Source organism: Notolepis coatsorum (assembly GCF_963971535.1).
Source record: "Notolepis coatsorum genome assembly, chromosome: 17".
Classification (NCBI taxonomy): domain Eukaryota; kingdom Metazoa; phylum Chordata; class Actinopteri; order Aulopiformes; family Paralepididae; genus Notolepis; species Notolepis coatsorum.
The window spans coordinates 56645300-56671444 of NC_140181.1; the positions used below are offsets into that span (position 1 = coordinate 56645300).

The 26145-nt window shown below is 46.8% G+C and overlaps 1 protein-coding gene across 1 annotated transcript; it reads right to left on the reverse strand.

Annotated features, from left to right (window-relative positions):
* Positions 1-22436, reverse strand: LOC311244537 (uncharacterized protein). Its single transcript, XM_084334096.1, has 4 exons — positions 22315-22436; positions 8205-8304; positions 2243-2353; positions 1-157 (listed from the first exon to the last, which is right to left on the reverse strand). Exons 1-4 carry the CDS (start codon positions 22365-22367, stop codon positions 74-76), a joined length of 348 nt encoding a protein of 115 aa, XP_084190222.1. The 5' UTR covers positions 22368-22436; the 3' UTR covers positions 1-73.
* Positions 22437-26145: the final 3709 nt, after the last annotated feature.

Here is a 26145-nt window from a genome sequence, read left to right on the forward strand (position 1 = left end):
AGTACGCGCACGTGTGTGCGCATGGGCGGCAAGTGGCCAGGAATGAATATGAGGAGGAGGAGGACCCCCTCCTTTACAGATGCTGAGATGTGTAGGAGGCATGACAGGTCACAGCCACAGCAGAGACGACTGTACGCTTCCTCCATGTGTCAAACACCTGCAACATAGAGACAGATACACTGTTTACATTTACTCAGGGACGGCTTTTTAACACATTCAGAACCAGTTCACCTCATATCAACAATGTTTTTTTTTATGTATTTACATTCGACAGCATTTTGGTTAACTGCTAAGAAATTAATAACAAAAAATCTTAGTAAAGGTTTAACAATGAATAGGTAACTTAGTAGCATAAGAAACTCATATGGCTTTTATTAACATTCTTAAGCAGTCTATAAATTGTTAACAAGTTTCTTATAAGTGCTTATAAATGTCTTAACAATACATGTGTGTGATGCTATTATTAACACTTATATAGTCTTATTAACACATACTGTAATAATGTTAATACGAATCTTATAAGGGCCTTATTATCTATTAACTAACTTATTACAATGGATTTATTTTGGTAGTTTGGTAGTTTGGTAGTATTATAATTGGTTGCGACAGCCCTAAACAGCATGATACAGCGAGTTCTGTGATACACAAGTATTGCAAGTCTTTATATTAGTTTAAGTGCAATTAAGTGAACATTTTAAACATATCCTGAATGTTCCTGGCCGAAATCAATCTGAAATCAATCTGTTTAACAACTACAATCAAAGTAAAAAAACATGGGCTGGATGGTAGAAGTGATGTAATTTTGTAGCTTATTTGGTCTGCCACGTCCACAAATAGTAGATTTATTTTATGGGCCAATTCACAAGGTAATATGAATGTATCTTTCTATTTATCCTTCCGAGACACACAGGCATGCACACAAACACCCACATGTATTTTGGAGAGAGTTTTCAGAGTGCAGATGTCAAGATTATAGTAAACTCTCTCAAGGTGCAGGATGTAACTATCCAGGAAACTGTGGCCTCTGGAAGACATTTATTGGAGCATGTTGGAGCTGCTAGCTATTGTACTAATATTTGGCTAAATGATGCATGAAAAAGAATATCCATATTAATTTAGCCACAAACCAATGCAAAGTCATGGGGGTTGAGCTCCTTTCTGTACAAGCTGACTGAGGCCCACTGAAATTGATTCCTGAATTTCTCCAAGGGGATTAATAAAGGAACACTTGACTTGATTTCAGTGAGTCTCAGTCAGCTTGTACCGACAGAAGTTCAGCCCCATTGACTTTGCATTGGTTTGTGGTTAACTAGTTAACAGCATAGATTGTGCTGAAAAAGGACTCTACTGATCAACAACATCATTGGAAATTAATAAATAGGACTATGTTAAAAATAAATCTGAACTATCCCTTTAATTAAAGTGGTGCGATTACCTCTTTACCTAGCTCCACCACGCTGGGAGGGAGAAATGCAATTTTGGACACTATAATATATATTTTGGCCAACGCAGTGTTCACGATGAGACCGTTTTTACAGAAGAGCTTCATATATCCATCTACCTGAATTCATGATGACATGTTAGACGTCATGTTGTTAAAATATTACTTCCTGCAGACCTGCATTATTATTTAGATGTGTATTTGAAAACATAATGTGAAACATCACAGTTGTTGTAAGGGTAAATGGGGCTTTTGGGAAACAAATGGAAGCGGATACGGACCACTAGCCTACAGTATAGCTTAAAACTCTGGAAGAGATTGATTGAAAACTTTATTAACAGATTGCAGAATGGGTTGCAGACCAGAGAAAGGTGGGTGGGGGAAACTGTACAACTGTACAAGCAAAACTGTACATTGGAATATTGACGAAACCATACTTGTATTCTTGGGTTAAGTCATTTACTGTACATTGGAGGGGGTTGGGTTAGGACATTTACAGGGGGTTTTGGCCAACAGCTATAGGCTAGCTGGTCCGTATCCATATCCAATTTCATTCATTTGTGCTAAGCTAGCTTACAGTCGGATAGCTTTTTACTAAACACACAGAGAGGACACATGGTACTGTATCTATCTTCTTGTCTACCTCTGGAGAAGACGGTATATGTGCATTTACCATAATGTTGGTGTGTTCCTTAGAGTTAGAAATACTGCTATCAAGAGTTACAATATAGCGAGCTGTGTTTCAAAGGATCAGTGACAATGTACATTCCTTTTTTAGCAAGTTGATAACGACTCTCTGACCTGAGAGAGGAGATCCCTGTTGTAGTGAGCGATGCAGGCATAGGCCACCTTAGTCCTGATGTACCTCTTCCTCCAGGACAACCACGCCCCCTGCTGGAGCTTATCTATATACTGCAGAGAGAAACAGCTGTTGAGGTATGAATGAATGAATGAATGAATGAATGAATGAATGAATGAATGAATGAATGAAATGAATGAATGAATGAAAACTTTATTTAACAGATTGCAGAATGGGTACAATACAGTACGGCTCAATACACACAATTGTTAAGGGGATGCAGACCAGAGAAAGACGTTTGTCTTGTTTACATCAGGGTCCCCCATTTTCAATTCATATAGACATTTATGACATACACAACATACATGACATTTATGGCATAGGGACATACAGGTATTTAGTACTGATACATTTGTGACATAAACGGTATTCAAATATACAGCACTGTTACCCATAGATCCTGACAGAGTATATACATTTGATGGGGAGGGGACTGTACATTAGGAGGGGGTGGGTGGGTGGGAGAGAAATATACATACGGTGGGGAGGAGACTGTACATTTGGAGGGGGTGGGTGGGTGGGAGAGAAATATACATACGGCGGGGAGAGAATATATACATGCAGTGGGGAGGAGACTGTCTATTAGGAGGTGGTGGGGGGTTTGGGCATTTACGGTGGCCAGTTTTGAATTGCAGCCTCCCGTAGGTGCTCTTTAAGAGTGGTTTTGAATGTGGGTAGGGATTCACATTCCTTTACAGCTTTGGGTAGGGCGTTCCACATTGATGTGGCATAATTGCGAAACGTGTCTAGTCCCTTGTTTGAGCCGAATCTGGGTTTAACATGATTTGTTGAGCTTCCTCTGGTGTAGTGGTTGTGGTATTCACTGACCTTTGGGAAGTATTTCGACATGTACATGGGTACCTTAGTCGTATAGTGTATCTTGTAGACCAGGCCCATTGCAAGTTGCTGTACTCTGTCATCTACTCTAAGCCATCCTAGGTTGTCAAAGTGGGCAGGGGTGAGGTGGGTTCTGGGGGTAAGGTCAAGTAGTAGTCTGACCAGTTTGTTTTGTGATGTTTGTAATCTTGTTTTTAGCGCCTTTGAGGTGCTTTGGTACCATGAGGTGCAAGCATAGTCGTAGTACCCTTGAATGAGTGCTCCTGCCAGAGTCTTCAGGGTATTCTTGTTTACCAGAGAGGAGATCCGGTACAAGAATCTAGTTCGTTGGTTGACTTTTTTTTTATTACATTGGATGCCATTTTGTCACAGGAAAGATTTGCCTCTAGGATGGAACCCAGGTAGGTAATTTCGTTTTTCCAAGTTTCAAGTTCAAGTTTCTTTATTAGTTGTCATACAGAAGTACAGAATACTTTTATACAAAATGCTTCTTACTGTTACGCTCCAGAGACTGTGCTAGACAAGATACGTATGAAATAACATAGTATAGCATGTAAATTAGAAGTAAAAATGAGGTCACAGTGTTCAGTATCAGTATAGACATATGTACAATGTTCGATGCAGAATAGACGTAACTGAGTTACCATATAATATACAATATACTATGCAGTGTACTAATATACAATATTATATAGTGCAAAGCAGAAATGGGATGAGGTACAATTTAGGTACAATTTACAGTAAGGTGTACGAGTTGTAGTGCAAATCCTTTATCAATAAATATAAAGTGTGTTTAGGTGATCTAAAGTGTGGAGAGTGGGTGCTGCAGTGTGTTGTTTGTTTAAAGTGAGTGTGTGCATGTGGGTGTGTGTGCTGTGTGCATTTGATGGTTGTTGTGTAGTGTTTATTGTTCGTTGAGCAGCCTGATGGCCTGGGGATAGAAGCTTCTTCTGAGTCTTTCTGTGCTCGCCTTGAGACTCCGGTATCGCTTGCCTGACCGCAGCAGTTCAAAGAGGCAGTTGTTCGGGTGGCTGGAGTCCTTGATGATTCTCTTAGCCTTACCCCTGCACCGCTTGTTGTAAATGTTCTGGAGGGTGGGGAGCCCCCCTCCAATTGTGCGTTCGGCTGAACGTGTCACTCTTTGTAGTCTGCTTCGGTCTTGTGCAGTGCTATTCCCAAACCAGGAGGTGATGTTGCCAGTCAGGATGCTCTCTATTGTACATGAGTAGAAGTTCTTAAGGATCTTCTGACTGACTTGGAACTTCCTTAGGCGCCTGAGGAAGTAGAGGTGTTGTCGTGCCTTCTTCACAACACTGTCAATGTGTGTGGTCCATGTCAAGTCCTCGGATATGTGGGCTCCGAGGTACTTAAAGCTGTTCACTCTCTCAACCGGTGCCCCGTCGATGCTGAGGGGGCTGTAGTCCTTGACCCCCGACCTCCTGAAGTCCACAATCATCTCCTTTGTTTTGCTGACGTTCAGGGAGAGGCTGTTCTCCTGGCACCATCCCGCCAGGACCTTGACCTCTTCCAGGTAGGCCCTCTCGTCGTTTGCAGAGATCAGGCCCACCACTACTGTGTCGTCAGCAAATTTGATGATTGTGTTGTTACTCCGCTGAGCCACACAGTCGTGTGTGTACAGGGAGTAGAGGAGGGGACTCAGAACACAGCCCTGGGGGGCCCCTATGTTGAGGGTGATGGATGAGGAGATGCAGTTGCCTGCTCTCACCACCTGGGGTCTGCCCGTCAGGAAGTCCAAGACCCACTGGCAGAGGTCATAGTTCAAGCCCAGGTCCCTGAGCTTGGCTATGAGTTTGGAGGGGACTATGGTATTGAATGCCGAGCTGTAGTCAATGAATAGCATTCTCACATAGTTCCCCTTCCTCTTGTCCAGGTGTGATGCTGCTGTGTGCAGCACATGGGCTATGGCGTCCTCCGTGGACCTGTTGGGGCGGTATGCAAATTGCAGGGGGTCCAGGTTGATGGGGAGGGAGGAGCAGATGTAGCCCTTTACTAGCTTCTCAAAGCACTTCATGGCTATGGAGGTGAGAGCTACAGGGCGGTAGTCGTTGAGGCAAGCAGGCTTGGATTTTTTAGGTACAGGGATGATAGTGGACTTCTTCAGGCAGGTGGGGATGACAGCCTGTTCTAAGGACAGGTTAAATATTATGTCAGTGAATACCGGGGCCAGTTGGTCGGCACAGATTTTTAGGACGCGGCCGGGGATGCCGTCCGGTCCTGCTGCCTTCCTGATTCACTTTTTTAAAGGTCCGCCTCACCTCATGCTCTGTTACCCTGAACACTGAGTCTCCATCAGCAGACCCCCCCCCCATTGCCGTGGCCTGTAGGCTGGTGTTGTTATCACCAGCCTCAAACCTCGCATAGAAGGTGTTGAGATCATTTGCTAAGGAGATGTCACTGTTCAGTTTGAGGGAGGTGCCTTTGTAATCTGTCATCGTTTTGAGGCCCTGCCACATAGCTCTGGAGTCAGCCTGTTCAAACTGGAGTTCAATTTTATCCCTGTAGCGCCGTGTTGCCTCTATTACTGTTCTCCTTACGTTGTATTGCGCCACCTTGTGGTCATTCATGTTGCCTGCCACCAGGCCGTCGTTGTATGCTGTGGTGCGCGCTTTCCTTGTGACAATATTGTCACCCACTGTAACTGAGAAGCCGTCGGTCTTGCTGAGTTTGTTATTTTAACCGAAGAGAATGGACTCTGTTTTGCCCATGTGTAATGATAGTTTGTTATCAGCGAGCCATATGCAGATTTTGCCTAGTTCCGAGCTGAGGGTTTTTGCAACCTGCAACTTGTTCTTGTCAGAGACCAGCAGCGCTGAGTCATCCGCAAACAGGAACAAGTTGCAGTCACAGGCTGACGACATAGTATGCTTCCTTGTGGAACACCACAGCTCACTGTGAGGGGGGGGGATAGAGTACCGTTTACCTCTACCATCTGTTCTCTCCCCTCCAGGTAGGATTGCATCCAGCTCACTGATAAACTATCAAAACCAATTGCTTTTAGCTTGTCAATCAGAATGGAGTGATTGACAGTGTCGAAGGCCTTTTGTAGGTCCAGCATGACCATGCCGCAGTATTTGCCCGCGTCCACCTCTTGTTTGATGTGGTGGTTCAAATAGAGGAGGCATGTGTCAGTGGAGTGGGACGTTCTGAAGCCAGATTGGAATTCGTAGATTCGATTTTTTTCCGCAAGGTACTTTTCGACCTGTTCGTATACAATTTTTTCGATGACTTTCGAGATGGATGTAAGGATAGAAACAGGGCGGTAGTTGCCTGGGTCTAATTTGCTGCCCTTTTTGTGCAGGGGTGTTACTCTCGCAATTTTGAAGTCCTTGGGGACGTGTCCCTGTTTTATGGAGAGGTTTATTATGTGTGTGATGACTGGGGTGATGGCAGCTGCTGAGTCTCTGAGGAATTTGGAGGGGATGTTGTCATGGCCAGTGGCCTTGTTCGGTTGGAGGGCGCTCAGTTTTTTGAGTACCTCATCTGTAGTTACCATTTCCAGTTTGAAGTCGTCTTTGTGGACGCCTAGGTTCTTGTAGTATGCTACTATGTGTTCTACCCCATACTGCCCTGAGTGGGATGGTAGTTTGTTTACCAGTGTTGTGGCTATGTTTGTGAAGAAAGTGTTTAAGTAATTGGCTACATCCAGCTTGTCTGTGATGAGCGTGTTGTCCATCTTTATGTTTATGTTTGAGAACCTGGTTTGAAGTTTTTTACTGCAGCCTAGTTGATTATTGAGTAATTTCCAAAGTTCACGTGGTTTATTTTTGTTTTCCTCAGTTTTGTCATTGATGAAATCTTTTTTTGCAGTTTTTATCATGGAGTCTACGTCATTTCTTAGTCTGTTTCTTTCTGGTTTGAGTTCAGTCACGTGGGCTTGGAGTTCACTGCTCGTGCTTTTGGTAAGCTTTGACTGACTTTTACGAAACTCAAAGCATTTTTTGTCTCTGGTTTTCATAGCGGCCAATATTTCAGTGTGCATCCATGGCTCAGCGCGATTTTTAACCCTGGTGGTTCTTAGGGGTGCCATGTTGTTGAGTATTGTTGTGAATCACTCAGTCAGGTAAAGGACTGACTGAGTGAGACTTAGTTTAGTTTCCAAAGACTACAAAGATGCACATTCTTAATTAGAACATACATTAATACATCTACCATGTCCCTTTTAAGTCAGGTTATGAGCAGAGTGTATATTTATCAATCCTATGTATCGTAGTTATTTTTCAAAAATGTTGAGGAATGTCATTTTTTATTTCAGGCTGTAAAGCAAGAAATCTAGAACGTTTTTAGACATCATTTAAACTTAAAGGTATAGTTCAGATAGTTTTTTTTTTAAAACCCTATCCATATTTACAACAGTACTTACCAATGATGATGTTGATTGGTGGAATCCTTTTTCAGCACAATCCATGCTGTTATTATACTGGCTCCGGAATGGAGCTTGACCTCATTGACTTTGCATTGGCTTGTGGTAACTATCCAGAGCTAATAGGAGGAGCAGCATGGATTGTGCTGAGAAAGGATTCCACCTATCAACATCAAGAACTCTGCTGATTGACTACATCGTTGGTAAGTAAGAAATAGGGCTTAGGGTTCCAAAAACCAGAACTATAACTTTAAAAGGTGCAGCATAACACTATCTGCAGAGGAGAGGCGACTCTAGTATGTGTATGTATGCATGTATGTGAATGAATGAATGAAAACATTATTTAACAGATTGCAGAATGGGTACAATACAGTAGCCTACAGCTCAATACATACAATTGTTAAGGGGATGCAGACCAGAGAAAGACGTTTGTCTTGTTTACATCTGGGTCCCCCATTTTCAATTCATAGTGACATTTATGACATATACAACATACATGACATCATGTATGTATGTATGTATGTATGTATGTATGTATGTATGTATGTATGTATGTATGTATGTATGTATGTATGTATGTATGTATGTATGTATGTATGTATGTGTGTGTGTGTCTGTCTGTGTGTGTGTGTGTGTGTGTGTGTGTGTGTGTGTGTGTGTGTGTGTGTGTGTGTGTGTGTGTTCACCATGGTTCTCAGTAGTAATAGTGCAGCGGTCTGGTCTGACCAGCTGTCCCACAGAGTCTGTACTGTCCTTCTCTGCACCCTCTTCTGACAAACACACTCCCTATAGAGAGCAGAGAGAGAGAGAGAGAGAGAGAGAGAGAGAGAGAGAGAGAGAGAGAGAGAGAGAGAGAGAGATAGAGAATAGTATAACTACAGTTTTAACATCTGCAATAACCAATATTGTGCAACCAACAAAGATCCTTTAACAATGTGACCTAATGTTTAAAGGCCCAATCTGTCATTTATTTGACTATATAAACGATGTCTGTATTCATGGTAGATGGACTATCCCATAACTATAACAAAACTCAAAATACAGATAGATTTTCAGCCAACTTTTAAAATCCATTTAGAACTCAGGTTTAGTTTAGTTGGCACTATAGTCTATCTTTGTATCAAGAGGTCACTTGATACAAAGCAAAACATCGGAGACTGGCACTCGCCATACCTTGGCAAATAAAAATGTAAAAAAAGATATAAAAAAAAATATTAAATCTTTTTCTTTTTACTATTTTTTATGTTGATTTAGAATTTGAATGTCAACATTATGAACGAAGCTTCGAACTATTCGGTACAGCCCTAGCATGTTTTGATATTGTCAATTATCTCACTTTTACTAGGTGACTTTTACTGTGACTAACTGAAATATGCCCAAAAAAAAGGAAAATGGACATAGGGACGTTTTTTAATCAAAGGGCAGCAGAGACAAGTGATACAGGGACACCGGTAAGGTCTTACAATGGCTTAGTGATTATAACAGTGCAGTTCTGTATCGTTAGTGGCTTAGCTTGGCTTCGCCTTCTGCACTATCTCGCGTACGTGCACGCGTACTGAATAAACCACAAATGTACCTCTAATACCAGTATTAGTCTGACCACACCCCTCATCAGCTTACCTTCATAAGCAGGTGTGTGGTCACCTGCTCTCCTCCTTCTCGCTTTCACCACAAGGAAGTGCCTCGGTAGTACCCCACTTGACGTGTCGTTGATAAGTTGAAAAGAGTTGTGACTAGGTTTACATTGTGCCTAACCTTTTTCTTCTCTCACTTGTTTATATAAGAAAAAGGTTTGGGTCATAATGTATTCCGCGGAGAGTAGACCCGCTAGACCTACTCTTCACCACCGATTCTCCATTCCCGCCTCCGTCGTGCGTTCCGGTGCTGGGCTGTTGCCACTCTCGTGGTTGCCGACCCAGCCCGGGAGACTGCCGGTGGATAGTTTTCCTCACCGACGAGCCGAGGGTTCGGAGCCGTCGCTCCGGCGATGGCCTGATCTCGACTCTGGTTCCTCTGTTTCTGGGGAATCGCCCGTTGATGAACGGGGGATTGTCTTAGAGCCAGGGGATTTGCGACGAAAACTTTTTGCGTCTGCTCGCTCACGTCGTCACATGGTGGCGTGCAGACGCGAACGGCCTGGGTTTGGGGAATTGCTGGAGACCAGCGAGGCCGCGTCCGACTCTGGATTTCTGATGGAAACTGAAGACTTCATGGAGGAGGCGGACGGGTTCTTGTATGATGGTCCCGTGGAGGAGAGTATCCCTCCTCCGGAGACCCCGGGGTGGGGGGAAATGGCTCCACGGGGCGCCTTGTTCGAGGATGTCGGGGAACCACCTTGGCCTCATCAACAGGATGCCCTACTGTCGGCCGCATCGGATTGTGGCTCCTTGACCAGTCGCAGCCTGCTGTATGCGAGGGATGCGGGGTCGGTGGAGGAGGGTCCGCAGGGGGAACTGCGGGCCTTGTTTCCCGAGCTCATGGCGGTAGCCGCCGCTGCAAACGGTGTGCCGCTGCCGCAGCCATTGCCTGCTCCTGTCCCTGATGACCTCATAGGCCATCCCTGGCAGCGTCCCCCGGTGAGAGGGGTGGACGTTGTCTACCCATTTTTCCCATCGATGGGGGCCTATGTTCGTCGGGGCCAGGCGGTCTCCAACATCATGGGACTGACTCCCGCCTACGTACCAGTTACGCGGGTGTCGGGGTTGGTCAAAGGTATGGGGGAGGGCGTACCTCGGCTTGACAATCCGATGGCCGCGCTCCTCTGTCCGGATATGGTGTGGGAGCCCCTATGCAAGCCGGTCCTCCAGGGGAGGTCGGCTAGGCGATTGGCTTATTGGGGTGACCAGTCATTTATCGCCGGTACACAGTCGCTGGCTGCGGCCTCTAACATCGCCCACCTGGCTAGATTTGTATCGGGGATAATGACGGGCGGCGCGGATCTGAACGAGGTGAGGTGCGATCAGATCACCCAGGCTGCGGGAGCTGTGCTGCACCTCTCCCAGGTGCTAGCCATAGCCATGGGTAAAGTGCGCGCCCTGGCCACCCTGGGCCAGCGTCACCTTTGGCTGGAGCAGGCTCGTGTACCAGAGAAGAAGAGAGCCCCTCTTCTGACGGCCGACCTCTCCGACGCTGGCCTGTTCGGGAAGGCCCTGCTATTGATGACCTCAACATGCAGAGAGATGGCAGAGGAGAGATCCATCCTCCAACCCCATTTTCCGCCTCCCGTCCTTGCCGGTGGGGGCAGAAGGCTTCCGCGACGTCGAGCTGTCTCCGTCGCCGCTACCACTGCTCCCGCCGCCGCTGCTGGCCCTGCCAAGAGGGCTAGGAGACGAGGCGACGCTTCAGCCACCGCCGGCCCATCCCAGACCGGAGGAGACGGTAGGGAACGTCGTGTCCAGCAGACTGTAACCTACCGTCCCTCCGGGGCTCCCCGGGGTGGCCAGACTCGAGCGGCGCGAGGTGGCAGGCGCCGCTGAGTGACTTTTCCCCCTCTGTGTCCCCTCCTCTACACCCTCCCCGGCCCCCCTATGATTTTGTGCCTTGATCACATATTATTTATTTAATAAAAAAGTTCCCTGATATAAGGGGGACTGTGGTTGGCCGAACAAACTGTGTGTTTCTTCAATACAAATCATGTGGTGGGGTTGTGTTTTATGAATCTACCCTGTTACGTTGGGGGAATGAGTTGTGTTGTGTTACGAGTTTTTAAGCAAGGTCTGCAACTTACACTCGGTAATAGGTTCTATTAGCTTGATGCTCCACATGCAATTAGAACTGGTGATATTCCATTGCTTTAACTAAGTATGTGTTCACAACGCTGTGTTGTTAGTTGCAGTAATGCTCGTACACACTTTTCATGGCCTAGCCATTACTCTCGTTCAACGTCTTCCTATAGCTTAGGCTGCGGGTATGGGATTCACGCACAGGCGACTTGTGTTTTTTGTTGTAATCCCTTTTACACTTTGTGGGTAGCTAACATTGTATTAGCTTATGCTATATGTGTTTTGTTCTACCGGAGGTTTTCAAAATGGCTACGGTTGTTTTCTGTGTGTAGGGATAGAAGGTGTGTTTTTCGGGAGGGGGTGTCGGATAAACCCCTCCTTTACCCACTTGATTGGTTTAGAGGTTGTTGACCCTCCTGCTAAGCCAGTCAGGGCCAAGCCAGTGCTTGGCGGGGGAGGGGGGGGGGGGGAGGGGTATTCTACCGACTCCTGTTATGACAGGATCCGGTGGGTTTTCCCCGCCCGTTATAGCGTTGTTGCTATGGCGACGCCTTCCATGAGCTGGTGTCGTAAAGATGTCGAGGGTAGAGCGCAGGACTTAACCTGCTGCGCTCGTTTTTGTGTCAAACTTGAGTCTGTTGGTCACGTGTCTCACAGTTTACATATCTTTTTCTTGACCGTGGTCTCATGTGGGAAGGTGTTTCTGGGGGAATCTGGTCTTACACTCTGATTAAGAGGAGTGACTGGATTAAAATCATGTGAAAACACAGGGTTTTTTACTCCCAGCTGTGCAGTTAGGTCATACATGTGATGCCTTTTCTTTATTTTATAAAGAGTTGAATGTTCATTCATGGAGTTGATTGCATCTCGCCCCTCTTGTCGTTTCCCTGGGCGTCTTGGGGATTCAATATGGTGGTCTAGCCGGCCTATTGTTGATGTGGGTATGTCCAAACGCACACATAGTGCTGGCTCAGGATGTGCTTTGGCCGTTGCTGACTGGCGCGCCTCGTTTGCTTTGGTGAAACAGCGTTTTTATGGAGCAATTGGGATGGGGGTTTTTCCTCTTCCGACATCCTGTGTGTTGTCGATGGGTTCCCGTTCATGTCAGGGGATGATGACGGAATGGGTCTGGGCATATGGGAAGGGTCTCACGCCCTAGGGGTGGGCCGCCGGACGCGGTTCATACCGACACGTCTGGGTGGCGCCTTCTTTTTATGTTGGGATCAGACGCGCATATCTGCCCCTTCTCCTGGGGTTGGCAGGTCGGCGTGGTTAGGGCACGGGACTGGTTCTGGTCGCGCTGGTCCAGATCAGTGCACCCGTTGTCCGCTGGGGATGCAGATCTGCTGTTCTGGTACCCTGAGGGACTTAGGGTTTTTTCGGGGGGAAAAATGCTAGGTCGATCCGGGTGTCACAGGGTTGTGCGTTATGGGACCCCTTGTTGGTACCGAGTGCGGGGTGCTGGGGGCTGGTCTTCCATATTACGCTCTTCTCTTGCGTTTTGGCGCTGAGGAGCCTGTTGGGTGGGGTTAACCTCCTTTGGGATCCTGTGCTCCCCGTATCGCCGGGCCCGGTCCGGGGTGATGCCCGTTGACCTGTAGGCCCGGGATGGCCCTGTTGGGAACCGGAACGCGGGCTGCGGTGGTACCGCCGGTGCGTTTCGGGGTTTTCCTGAGGGGTTATGGGACCAACCGTTGCATGGGGTAATGCCTGGGTGGTTGGTTCTCTGGTGTGTTGCTGCAGTGTCAACTCCCGGTTCTCCGGTTGAGGGTGCCCCTGCACGTTCATGACGTCTGCCGATCGTATGGGCTTTTCTGTGGGCAGCTGTCAGGGGCCGTGTGGTCTACGGATCCCGCTCCTGACGTGCTGTTGAAAGCTTGGTTATGCGACAACGCCAGCATACGCCCCTTCCGCCGGGGCGGCTGTTTCGGCTGTCCTTTCTGGCGCCTGCCTCGTCCGCAGTTGTTCCAGGCTTGGGTTGACAGCCTGTTGCCTGGTCTTCCCCGGTGCACTGCCTGTTCCGTTGGTTAACTCTTGTGTGTTATGACCATGCTGTCTGCCTGTTAAGAGCAGGGCTTGTGTTCCAGGCGGTGTGCTGTTGAGGGGGACAGGGCCCGCTCGGCTGAGGGGCCTTTGTCCGAATACGCTGGCGATGTGAGGGGCGGGGTCACTAGGTGCCCCCCTGGTGGGGTCTTGATGCTGGCATCATGGACTTCTCCGGGCCCCCATTCCGGGGGTCCAGTCCTTTTGGTGGGTCTGGGTCTTCCTTCGCGCTCCGCTGCTACGGCCTTGCCACGGGGTTGGGTTTGCCCTTGACCCCGTGATTCTGGGGGCAGTAACGAGGTTGTTCCTCCGTTCGTTCCCGGGTGGCATGCGGGTTGTGCGTGTGTGTAGTCGTGGGGTCAAGCCACGGTCTGCTCACCCTGTGCGTTAAGTTGCTTGAGAGCTCTTCGCACGGTCGGGTCCGTCGCCTTCCCGTGAAGCCTCTAATAGGGGGGATACCCTCCATTAGGGGGGGTCGGGGGGGCTCGGCCCTCCCTGTTCTGATGGTTTTGGGGGGCTGTCAGCGGGGTGTATTTGTCAGCCAAGTGGCTCCGCTTGGCCTCCCTTGTGCAGAAGGCGAAGCCAAGCTAAGCCACTAACGATACAGAACGTTAGGTTATGACTATAACCAAGTTCTGTTAGTTAGGGGCGATGCTTGGCTTCGGACGGCCGCTGCAGCCCTTGACCTCACCTTGTGGTGAAAGCTTGGGAAGGAGGAGAGCAGGTGACCACACACCTGCTTATGAAGGTAAGCTGATGAGGGGTGTGGTCAGACTAATACTGGTATTAGAGGTACATTTGTGGTTTATTCAGTACGCGTGCACGTACGCGAGATAGTGCAGAAGGCGAAGCCAAGCATCGCCCCTAACTAACAGAACTTGGTTATAGTCATAACCTAACGTTCAGCATTCAGTAACCCATACTTTTTGTGAATGTGTTTTTGATACTACATTCTGTTGAACACACACCTCAAAACCGTACCTAAGGAAAATTGGCTCAATTGCAAGAAAAGTAATAGACAGTTATTGTAACTGAGGGGTACAATTCCCTGACTGTATTGATAAGTATGGTATCATTAAACCACTACCGCTTTATGTACTTTAATTACTGGCCATACAGTACACGATATCTAAGTATGATGAACACTTTCCCACATATGAAATCAGGTCCACACAAAGGTAATAGTCAAATATTTAATATATAGCAAAGGGTACATATAATAGTTACTTATTACATTTATGATTTGAATTGAATGCTCTTGTAAGGCAAATGAGTACTCGTATGCAAATCAACACTGAATGTCCAATCTCTGGTTACACAGGAAGCAAGTATACAACCTGGCTCTTAGGGAATTATAGCGATGGTCACTTAATGATTATAGCTGGATAATATACTGAAGGGGTCCCGCCGGTTGTAAGCCAGTAGGGGGGGTAGGAGAGCCGTCGGCTGTATCCCGTCTGGTCAACGATTTCTAGGGAGAGTCCAGGTACAGAACACAGTGCCCGTAGAACCTTGATCCGCAGATGAATACACTTGGGCTCTCTTGTAGACGATAGCTGTAGCTGTAGCTGTAGGTCCACAACGAAGAAGAAGCGAGGCGACCTCAGTCTGGTCTGAGCGCCGTCTCACCTTGGCTCCTCTCGGGGTAAATCCAACACTCACCGGTGTTGGCGATTATCCGCTCCACAAATCAAAGCACCAAAGCAAATAGATATTCCATGCCGTATAGGGCTCAGCAGTCGTCGGGGTAGGTAATCCAATGTGCAGGTCCACTCGTCCTCGCCTAGAACTCCTCGGATGAAAGCACCACGCGTGGTCTGCCCAACCTGGTTAAGACTCTAGATAACGCGAGGAAACGATGGGGGTGCTGCTCACTTTAGAACTCTAACCGAACGATGCACCATACATAATAGACTATTATTACTTAATAGAAATACGGTGCCAAACTCTGGCAATTCAGCTATTAATTCGCACGAGGTCTCACTGCTATTCTAAGGCCAAACAGGCCGTACTACACCGCACGCGGTATCGTGGGGTGAGGCTTCACGTCTTGTTACTTAGTTGGGTAGAAGGGTAAAGGACTAAGAGGAATTCTACATTTCTTGCGCCATATTTATATGCACAGTGGACAAGTAGTGCCGCTCTGCTTTCGGTAGCCGTATTCCTGCGCGGAGCTGAGGCTAGTAAGGGCATGTCTCGTCGGTACCTTTGAACTTGAACGCCAGGGGCTTGTCCCTGGCGCCTGGTCCTTTTGTCCAATAAGAGAATGAACTATTATGGGCTGTAGTAGAATAAAGGGATATTCCGTGTATATGTACAAGGAACACACAAGGGATGTCAAACGATATACAAATACTATTAAATATATATCCATAAATAAATATATATATTCGGTTTAATCTGATCCTTCACAACAGTTATGATATTACATTCTGCATAGTTCATATGCAAAATATTGTGGTTCCCTGCTTTAGTCTGTTGACACATTTCTATACTAAAAATGCTTGTGTAGTCCTGTGTCATACCTAAATGTCATATAACGTAAGGTTATGTATATAACCAAGTTCTATGAATTATGGCGACGCTCAGCATCATCTGCACTATACTTCACTTCGTGCACGTGCACTGAATAAAAAATTCCACCATGTACCTTTACATCCCAACACCCCCCGCTGAGGCCCCGCTGAGGCCCCCCACAACCATCAGACCGGGGAGGACCGAGCCCCCCGACCCTCCCTAATGGAGGATACCACCCCTATTGGAGGCTTACAGGAGGGAGACGGATCCGACCGTGCGAAGAGGAACTTAAGCAACTCAACGCACAGGGTGAGCAGACCATGGCTTGACCCCACGACTACACACACGCACAACCCGCATGCCACCAGGGAACGAACGGAAGGAACAACCTCGTTACTGCCCCCAAAATCACGGGGTTAAGAGCAAACCCAACCCCGTGGCAAGGCTGTAGCAGCGGAGCGCGAAGGAAGACCCAGACCCACTGAAGGGACTGGATCCCCTGAAAAAAGGGGGCCCGGAGAGGTCAATGATGCCAGGCATCAAGACCCCACCAGGCGGTCACTTAGTGACACCGCCCCCCACATCGCCAGCGTAGTCGGATAAGGCCCCTCCAAGAGCGGGCCCTTTCCCCCCAATAGCACACCGCCTGGCACACTGACCCTGCAGAACAGGCAGTCAGCATGGCCGTAAGCACTCAAAAAAGGTTAACCAACGGAAGCAGGCAGCGCACCGGGGAAACCAGGCAGCAGGCTGTAACCTGAGCCTGGAGCACTGCGGACGAGACAGGCGCCAAAGGAGTCAGCTGAAAACAGCCCCCCCGGCGGAAGGGGCGTATGCTGGCGTTGTTGATCACCATGACAAAGCCTCCATTAAAAAAAAAACACCCAGAGGGGTCGAGGCAGAGAAGGCTGACATGATTGGCAGACGTCATGAACGTGCAGGGGCACACTCAACCGGGCAACCCGGGAGTTGACTCTGCTCCAACATACCAGGGAATCAACTACCCTCTCGGTACAGACGGTGGTTGTTCCTATAACCCCTCAAGTAAAAACTCCAAAACACACCTGCGGGTATACACTGGCTATACCGCAGTACAAGTGTTTCAGTTTTCAAAAAAGGGTTATTCCAGGCCTACGGGTCGATGAAACATTACTTCGGACCGGGCCCGGCGGCTCGGGAAGCACAGGGTTACCAGAGGAGGTCCAAAGACCACCCCAACAGCCCCCTCTTTGCCACGCGTGAGAGAGGAGCAAAAAGAATGGAGAACCAGCCCTAAGCACTTGGTATTCCCAGGCGGTCTCCCAACCAAGTACTAACCAGGACCGAACCTGCTTAGCTTCCGAGATCGGACGAGATCGGGCGTGTACAGGTTGGTATGGCCGTAAGCCATTACGATAGTGCAGAGTACAACATGTACCCAACAAAGGGTCTCCATAACGCCTAACCCTGTGACACCCGGGCCGACCCGGCATTTCCCCCCCCGAAAAAAGCACAAGTCCCTCAGGGTACCAGAACAGCAGATCTGCATCCCCGGCGGACAACGGGTTAACTGACCTGGACCAGCGCGACCAGAACCAGTCCCGTGCCCTAACCACGCCGACATGCCCACTCCAGAAGAGGGGGTAGGTATGCGTGTCGATCTAAAACATGAAAAGAGGGCGCCACCCAGACGGTCCCATTTGTACCGCGCTCAGTGGCCCACCCCAAGGGCGTTAGACCCCTCTACCTATGTTCTGATCTATTCCGTTAACATCCCCCAGATATGAACGGAAATTCATCGAGACAACCTAGTAAACTGGCGCTCGGAAAAGACAAAACTCCATCCCAGTTGCCCTATAAAAACGCTGTTTTAATAACGAGCAACCAAGGCGCACTTAGCCCCTGCGTGATTCTTAAAGGACGACTCCACCTTTTTTGGAAATTAGCTTATTTAACATCTTCCCTGGAGTTAGACAAGAAGATGCATACCTTTTTTGTCTCTGTGCGTGCATTTTAGCTTTGGGAATAGACGCTCCGTTAGCATAGCTTAGCTTCATCACTGGAAGTGGGGGAGGACAGTAGCCTTACAGTGCCTTACAGTGTATTGCAAGGTCTGACATTGACCAAACTTGATATGCATGACCTTGGTGGGCTCTAGGTCAACTCCTGAAAAGGGGGTCAATGTCAGACCTTGCAATCAAAAGTTAGGGGGCGCACTGAAATTATGGCAAGGGTTATTAGCCCCCTAACTTTGATTGCAAAGTCTGACATTGACCCCCTTTTCAGGAGTTGACCTAGAGCCCACCAAGGTCATGCATATCAAGTTTGGTCAATGTCAGACCTTGCAATACACTGTAAGGCACTGTAAGGCTACTGTCCTCCCCCACTTCCAGTGATGAAGCTAAGCTATGCTAACGGAGCGTCTATTCCCAAAGCTAAAATGCACGCACAGAGACAAAAAAGGTATGCATCTTCTTGTCTAACTCCAGGGAAGATGTTAAATAAGCTAATTTCCAAAAAAAGTGGAGTCGTCCTTTAACAGAAACACCCCGAGCCAGCACTATGTACGCGTCGAGACCCAAACACATCAATGGATAGTCTAGCAAGACACCAAACATTGTTCCTCCAAGTCGCCTGGGAGAACGACACGGAGCCGTCGTGCTTCATGTTCCTTCCTATTTTTATTTAAAAAAGAAAGAAACACAGACTGACATGAATCCCACATGACGCAGCTGAGGGTAATTTTTTTTTACATTTTTACATCCCACCACCCTCGCCACAGGGAGGAGACGGAAATCCCCAGAGAGACTTCCCACGCGAGCTGTATAGATTGAAAATAATATATTGCAACATTGAGCTATGTAACACTTGGGTTAGGGCTCTCCGAGGAGGAGGCACTGAACCAATACACACTCAATAATCGAATTGAATCGAATACACACACAATAGAACAGAACTCCTTTTTGAAGTTCTACTCACCTTGACAATCTGAGGAGGAGGCTCTGAAACTCTGAGGAGGCTCCCTCACAGGGAAGGAGAGTCCGAACTCACAGAAGGCACTTCTCCCCGAGGAGGAGCTTCGTGAGGAGGAGCTCTGACAACTCCCTGAAACAGATCCATAACATGGACCTGAACAACCCACGGAAGTCTTACCAACAGAGACGCGCTCAGTGACGTACTCTATGGCGGGGGAATTTCCGCGGTGCACACGCCCAATCTTCCAGGGCGTGGGACCAGGAAACTCCCCCCCCCCCCTCTTACCCTGTAACGTGCCGAACAGCAACGTGACAGGAACCTTGAAGGACAGGAGGTTTTAACCCCTGACCAATCAGAAAAGGGGAGGAAAGGATTACCAGTTCACCCCTTTACGACCCCACACCCATGATACGATGTAATGACAAGTAGAGCATGACACAGTCATAGCCTGCTACATGAAGCATTGAACAGCCTCACATAGCTCATGTGCTAACCTGCTATCTGATTTTTACTAAGGAAAAAACACAGAACAGAGAGGGCCCCCTTTAAGAGCCCCGGTACCAGACTTACACATGTGCTTCTGTGGGCCAAACCTAACCCAGTTGTAGATCACAAGACACACACAACCCTTCATCACAACAAAAAATGGCAAAAGTACACTCTTGCTACAGAGGAAGGCTGTTTTTCATAACGAGAGAATACAGAATCCTCGATTATGTATTGGCCACAGGCCTTGCTAAGCACACATGATAAGTGACCAAACAATCTTTTCTTTAGGAAAAAATTGTTTCTCAAGCGGAAAGCACAACCCCAGCAATTAAGCTGAGGGTTACATCGTATCCCCACAAACACAGTGACACAATATATTGTAAACAACATGTCTGAGAAGAGGGTGGGGAAGCCCCAGGGAAACCGGGGGGATCACCCCTCCTTCCTTACCCTTGATACGACCAAGTTGAACAGGTAACCCTGTTAATATGTGAACACACTGTTCATTGTCATTACAGGCTGAGAAAAGAATTCATTCCTCAATCACATGTCACTAAGCATAGCTTCATAGGTTAATTAACCCCCTTAGTTGTGAGTTCACGTTACATGACCACACATGTTCTCATCACAACTAACCAGATCATTTTTACACATGTAAACAACAACCCGATTTCTATGGAGAGAGAAGCCATACCAGTGACAAGACAATTCACACACAACACGCGTTGTATCCTCAATGTATTGCAGCAACACACGTTTTGGAAAACATCGTTATTACAAAACATTTAGAAGGGAAGGAAAGAAGAAGTGTTTAAAGTCCGGTCGGGACTGCTACCCTGAGCGCAGGCCAAGAGAACTGCAATCTGGCTAACGGGACACCGAAGTTGAACACAGCATCTCCTGTGTTGGCGACGGGGGTAACGTCGCTGCGCCACCCAGCCGCTACGTTTCTCCATGTTGACGCAGTCCTCGCTGGCAGGGCTCCCGGTGTAGGTTCGACTAACATCCTCTGTCAAAGATGACGTCGTAGTCAGTGTTTTAAGGCATGTTATAGTCACAGTATTGTTTCAACAGTGTAGCATTAAGCTAACAGCCGTCCGACTGATAGCAACAAGCTAACGTTTACTAGCCTGGTAAACACAGCGAGCTAGCGCCGCAGCTACAGCTAACTGGCTAACACAGTAGGCCACAACTAGCACGCCAGCTAAGCAGCTATCCGACTGATAGCAACAAGCTAACGTTTATTAGCCTGGTAAACACAGCGAGCTAGCGCCGCAGCTAACAGCTGACTGGCTAACACAGTAGGCCACAAACTAGCACGCCAGCTAAGCAGCTATCACCTGAACTGTACACAAAGACATAACAAGCCACACTTCAGACAGGCCGCTGTCCAAGTCCCTCCCCTAAGAGGGAAAAGAAAAAGAATGTCAAACACAGTTTTCAACGGTGATCCAGACATACAGCGGGGCCAGCACAATTCCCATTTCGGGCTGCAGCCGACTTTGAGCATGGAACTCCCGATAAAGAAGATCCTATGCTCACATTTCCTCGTTAGGGTGTACTTTCATTTTTATGTGAAAGGTGGGGCCTGCACGGGACAGAGAAGCATCCGCTCGAGAATCCTGGGTTCACCAGGACCTGGCCGCGGCCCACTAGATTGACCATCATGGGCGTCAGACCAAGATCCTCCGACCGCCGTTTAAGCTGAGCAGAGGACCCCAGTCTGGAGTCGGCGTTTCGTAAAATTGTCAGCTAACCCCCACAGCATCAACAACCAGAGCTTGCAAGCAAAACAGTACGTACCCCACCCTGGAAACAACCGCTTCTCACAACAGTCGGTGCTTCCCACAGTCCAGCTGTATGGCCGGAGGGCAACCCCATCCAGCCGCAGCAAGGAGGACTGTAGCTGGGGAGCATGTCAGCGGCGTGAGCTCCTAATACGAAAAAGCCGTTGAAGGTCAGAATGATCATCATCTTCCAGACACTCCAGTAACGAAGACAATATCGCCGTATTTTCTCGAAATAGTGAGAGAGAAAATAAAGATATGATGTCAACGTATCTTCCCGTTCTCTTGTTTTCCAACTTTCTTCTACTAACAACCTCGTCAAGTGGGGATCTACCGAAGGCACTTCCTTGTGGTGAAAGTGAAGAAGGAGGCGAGTAGGTGACCACACACCCGCTTATGAAGGTAAGCGGGTGGGGGTGTGGCCAGACGAATGTTGGGATGTAAAGGTACATGGTGGAATTTTTTATTCAGTGCACGTGCACGAAGTGAAGTATAGTGCAGATGATGCTGAGCGAAAGCCATAATGAAATAGAACTGAATTGTATAGAAACAACTCACCAAAAGTGACTATAGATAGATAGATAGATAGATAGATAGATAGATAGATAGATAGATAGATAGATAGATAGATAGATAGATAGATAGATAGATAGATAGATAGATAGATAGAGGGTATCTCGCAGCTCACACAGTATACAGACATTGACAGTTCTCATTCAGTTGTTTCACGTTATGTCTGCATCATGAATTAAAAATAAGCACATGATAAAATTCAATTAAATCATATCTATCTATATCAATAAGAGCGTGATGAGATAAAAGCAGGTGTATAAAACAAGTGTGTAAAAACAGGTGTATGAAAAACAGTGTATAAAAACAGGTGTAAAAACAGGTGCGTGACAACTGATTTGACAAAAAAAATCCACCACCCCCCCTCCCTCCTCGCCATACCTTGCCTTTTACTGAAACGACGCCACTGCTCTGACTCAATGCTTGGGCATTCACTGTTTACATTCAGATTACACACTGCACCTTTAGGTATCTACTGAGTACTGATCTGATCCAATACTTTCACCAAATGAGTCTTGACTCAGATCCTCTCCTCTCTGTCTTGACTCAGATCCTCTCCTCTCTGTCTAGACTAAGATCCTCTCCTCTCTGTCTCGACTCAGATCATCTCCTCTCCGTCCAGACTCAAATCCTCTCCTCTCTGACTCTGTCTACTCTAGACTAAGATCCTCTCATCTCGGTCTAGACTCAGATCTGTTCTAGAACCAATGTACCTCAGTTTGGCTTCCAGTCCTTTCTCCCTCTCCACATGTCTGACTGACACCATCTCTGACCAACGGGTGAAGTACTTCCTGGAGAGGTCCGAGGGCCGCCTCTTTTCCCGTGAGGCTCGATGGGTGGCAGCGTGTCCCCTCCAGATGCTGACGGCTGACTGGATGCAGAGGGTGCATATCCGGGCCTCTGCTCTCCTAAATGTCGACTTTTGCTCTATCACAACCGTTCGCCATATTTCAAACGACCTGTCAGAAATAGAATCCCATTGATAATGACAAAGTACCCTGCTTTTACATTGTACCAACAAATTGTGCTGGCAGACTGGAGTGGTGCTTGTTCCACAATTTAAATAAATGAAAACACAACATAAGAATCTATACACAGATGAAGAATGATATTTACTTGAAAGAAAAGCTATAGTGGATATATACAGTATATGTAGTTAAATAGTCAGAACTATATAATTATATACACGTGCCAAAATTATGGGAAATGCTTCTTCTCCAGATTCAGACAAGGACATATACCGGTATACCAATTTCCTCTCTGTCCGTTCAGTATTTATATTAATGATATTGTGACTTCGCTGAATGATTGTCAAGCCCATCTGTATGCAGATGATACTGTTGTGTATTGTATTGCTGACTCTGTACAATTGGCAATTGAGAAATTACAACTTTCCTTTATAACTCTCCAGGAAGCTCTTATTAAACTTAAATTGGTTAATGAATATAAATATATTGGTGCGGCTCAATGATACATTTACATAAAAATGATGGACAACGTTGCCTCAAAGTTGCGACAGGAAATTGGCTTCCTTTTTTTTGATCCACTTTTTCTCCCATTTTCTATATTTTTCTCCCATCCCAATTTCGTATCATCCAATTCAACCCTCCCCTGTCACGGACGCTGTTTCTTGCCTCCCACAAGCCGGCTGCAATGTGGACTAAGTCATACATAGCACAAGTCCCCTCCGGTACTTGAGGTAACAGCAGTCGCATCTTTTCACCTGCGCAGCTCGATCTCTCAGTGGCGAGGAGTAACGCGTGGGAGGCTCACGCTGCCCCCGACACTTCCTGATTCTACTGCGCAGGCGCACCAACCGACCTGTAGGAGTTGCTGTCCACAACGCCCGATCCCCACCCATCAGTTTCCCACCCCCTAATACGGCCAATGTGTATTAGTACGGACGACCAGCTAAACTGAAAGCAAATATGGAGCGCTGGGCTCGAACTGACGAGCCGAGCGTCTCCAGCATTTCGTGGCGAGCGCCTTGCCCACTACGCCACGTAGCCGCCCAGGAAATTGGCTTCCTATACAGAAACAGAACCAGCTTTCCTTTGATTAGTAGGAAGAAAGTTATCGAATCAGTTTTCTTATCAGTCCTGGACTATGGTGATGTAATTTATAGGCATGCTGTGGCCTCAACCCTTAAATCCTTGGACTCTGTATATCACATATCACTAAATGCACGCACAGAGACAAAAAAGGTATGCATCTTCTTGTCTAACTCCAGGGAAGATGTTAAATAAGCTAATTTCCCAAAATGTTGGAATTTTCCTTTAAGGAGTAGATTATGATGTGTGGTATTGTCCTTCAAAACAATCTGAAACTAGTAGGATGGCTAAAACCATTTTTTTTTTAGATCAGGAAAAAGCATAGGGCATGAGAAACAGAAATCATGTCAGTTACAGTTATCACCTGTGCAGGAGCTGAGTGGAGTTGAATCCTGAGGCCTCTTGATGGCGCTGGTGAGCTCTGAGCCACTGCTGAAAGGCTCTGGCCAGCGTCCGTCCCTCCAACCACAAACATACCGCCTCCTCTAGCAGACTCTGGCCTCTACACTCTGGACATACATTGGGTGGTTAATTAAGACACAAAACGGCCACCTAGTTTCATCCCGAAGAGATTTAAAAATATAGAGGTGGTAGTTCCTATCTACACAGTACAGCCCATGTGGGGCAGCCCAAAGAGAAAACTCCACCGGTGTTCTGCAGGATACTTTGGTGCACACAGGTGTATCCAGGGCTTGACGTTGACACCTGCCCACCTGCCCAGGGCTAGTGAAAATGCTGAGTGGCTAGTGACTTTGGAAAACCACTAGCCACAGTGGCTAGTGAGCCAAAAAGTTAACGTCAAGCCCTGCATAGGTGTGTCAATGATAATGTTCACAGCGTTTGGAGCAATAATATAATTGCTAGGTTCAACACAGCCAAGGCATAGGTGTGTCAATGATAATGTTCACAGCGTTTGGAGCAACAATGTAATTGCTAGGTTCAACACAACTCTTCCACATCTACACCCTCCATCTTGTCCCAGTCAGCCGTTGCCCCAACTGGAGCTCCTTTTGCGGCTGAGTCACTGGTCGTAGGCAGTAGTAAACAATGGAGTCAACAGTCAGAAGCACAGTTGTACAGTTGGCGTGTAGCAGTATGATTACAATGATACTGTCCCCAGCAGGGGTTAGTGAAGAAGAAATGACCTATAATTATTACTTTTTGGGTGGGGGTGCGAGTGCGGGGATATTTGGCTAGTGAAAATGCTGAGTGGCTAGTGACTTTGGAAAACCACTAGCCACAGTGGCTAGTGAGCCAAAAAGTTAACGTCAAGCCCTGGGTGCGTGTATCCATCTCTATGGTTTCACCGTACTGCTATAGAAACTTTATGGAGAGATTGTGGACCATAGACAGTGAGATGGTGTGGGGAAAGCAAAGACATAAAATGGCCATCTACTCTCACTCAGGAATTTGAGCTGAAACTAAAAGGCTCTGGGTGGTAACACAAGAGAGATTAATTGGGAAGCGGCAAGTGTGTGGTGATCCCTCAGTCAGACACAAAATGCCTGACTACTGTACTGTTTCACTGATATTGACTGTGAATACATGCACAATGCACATAGTATCCTGGATACAAGCTAATATCCCGGTTAAGGTATTATTCTGGATATGGTGTTTATATGCGTCTTCATATTCATATCACTGATATCCCTGTTTATGCAAGTGAACAGAATAGTGGAAATATTACCATAGAGACATAAAAACCCAAACCACAAAACCCAGCAATAAACAGGATACGTGATTTACATGTATTACAGAATACTGGAATATCCAGAATAATATAAGAATAATAATGTCCATGTAAAGTCATTTTAAAAACACAAATTTGTATGTAGACTAATCATAAAAAAAACTAAACATTTACAGAGCTTTTATAAATGTGTAGAATAAAATGATTACTTTTCCCCCAAAAGAATGTTTGATTTATGAAATTTTGGCGGGTCCAAAATTAATGTTGTTGGCGAGTCCAAAATGTATGTTTACATGTTGCTGCATGTTTCCCCTCCCTACTCCCCATTAACCCCATGTGGAATGCACCTGATTGGCTAAACGTGCTGCTAGTTGAGACATGCTGACATGCTGGTGCTCTAGTGGGACATATAGTGGCTCAATGTTATCTATAGCACCTTTATGGATGCTGCTGTAGTACCTTCGGTCCACTCCCACCAAGCTAGCAGGACTTGGCGCGTGTTCCTCTGTTCTTTCTGCACACGCAGTGCTCTGACAGCTCTAAGTGTGTGTGACCTCTTCTTCCAGTGCAGAAAACACTGACACAACAACAAACAAAAGACACATGGATTAAAATTCTGGCTAACACTTTATAATAACACTCAGTTATAAGACCTTTATAAGGTATTTGTAGATAATGAACTAATCATGAACAAATCATTTATATACATTCGTAAATTATTATTAAATCATTTATTACTATATTTGTATAATATTTACAAACTAGTTCTACATTATTTATAACTCATTATCAACATTGTTTGT

What these genes read in the sequence shown, in the direction of transcription:
- LOC311244537 (XM_084334096.1), bottom strand. Translation starts at nt 22,367, where the DNA reads ATGGTGTCAGTCAGACATGTGGAGAGGGAGAAAGGACTGGAAGCCAAA. An exon ending in GGACTGGAAGCCAAACTGAG is followed by an intron (nt 8,305 to 22,314) that starts GTACATTGGTTC and finishes TGCTCTCTATAG; the next exon opens with GGAGTGTGTTTGTCAGAAGA. An exon ending in ACAGGGATCTCCTCTCTCAG is followed by an intron (nt 158 to 2,242) that starts GTCAGAGAGTCG and finishes TCTATGTTGCAG; the next exon opens with GTGTTTGACACATGGAGGAA.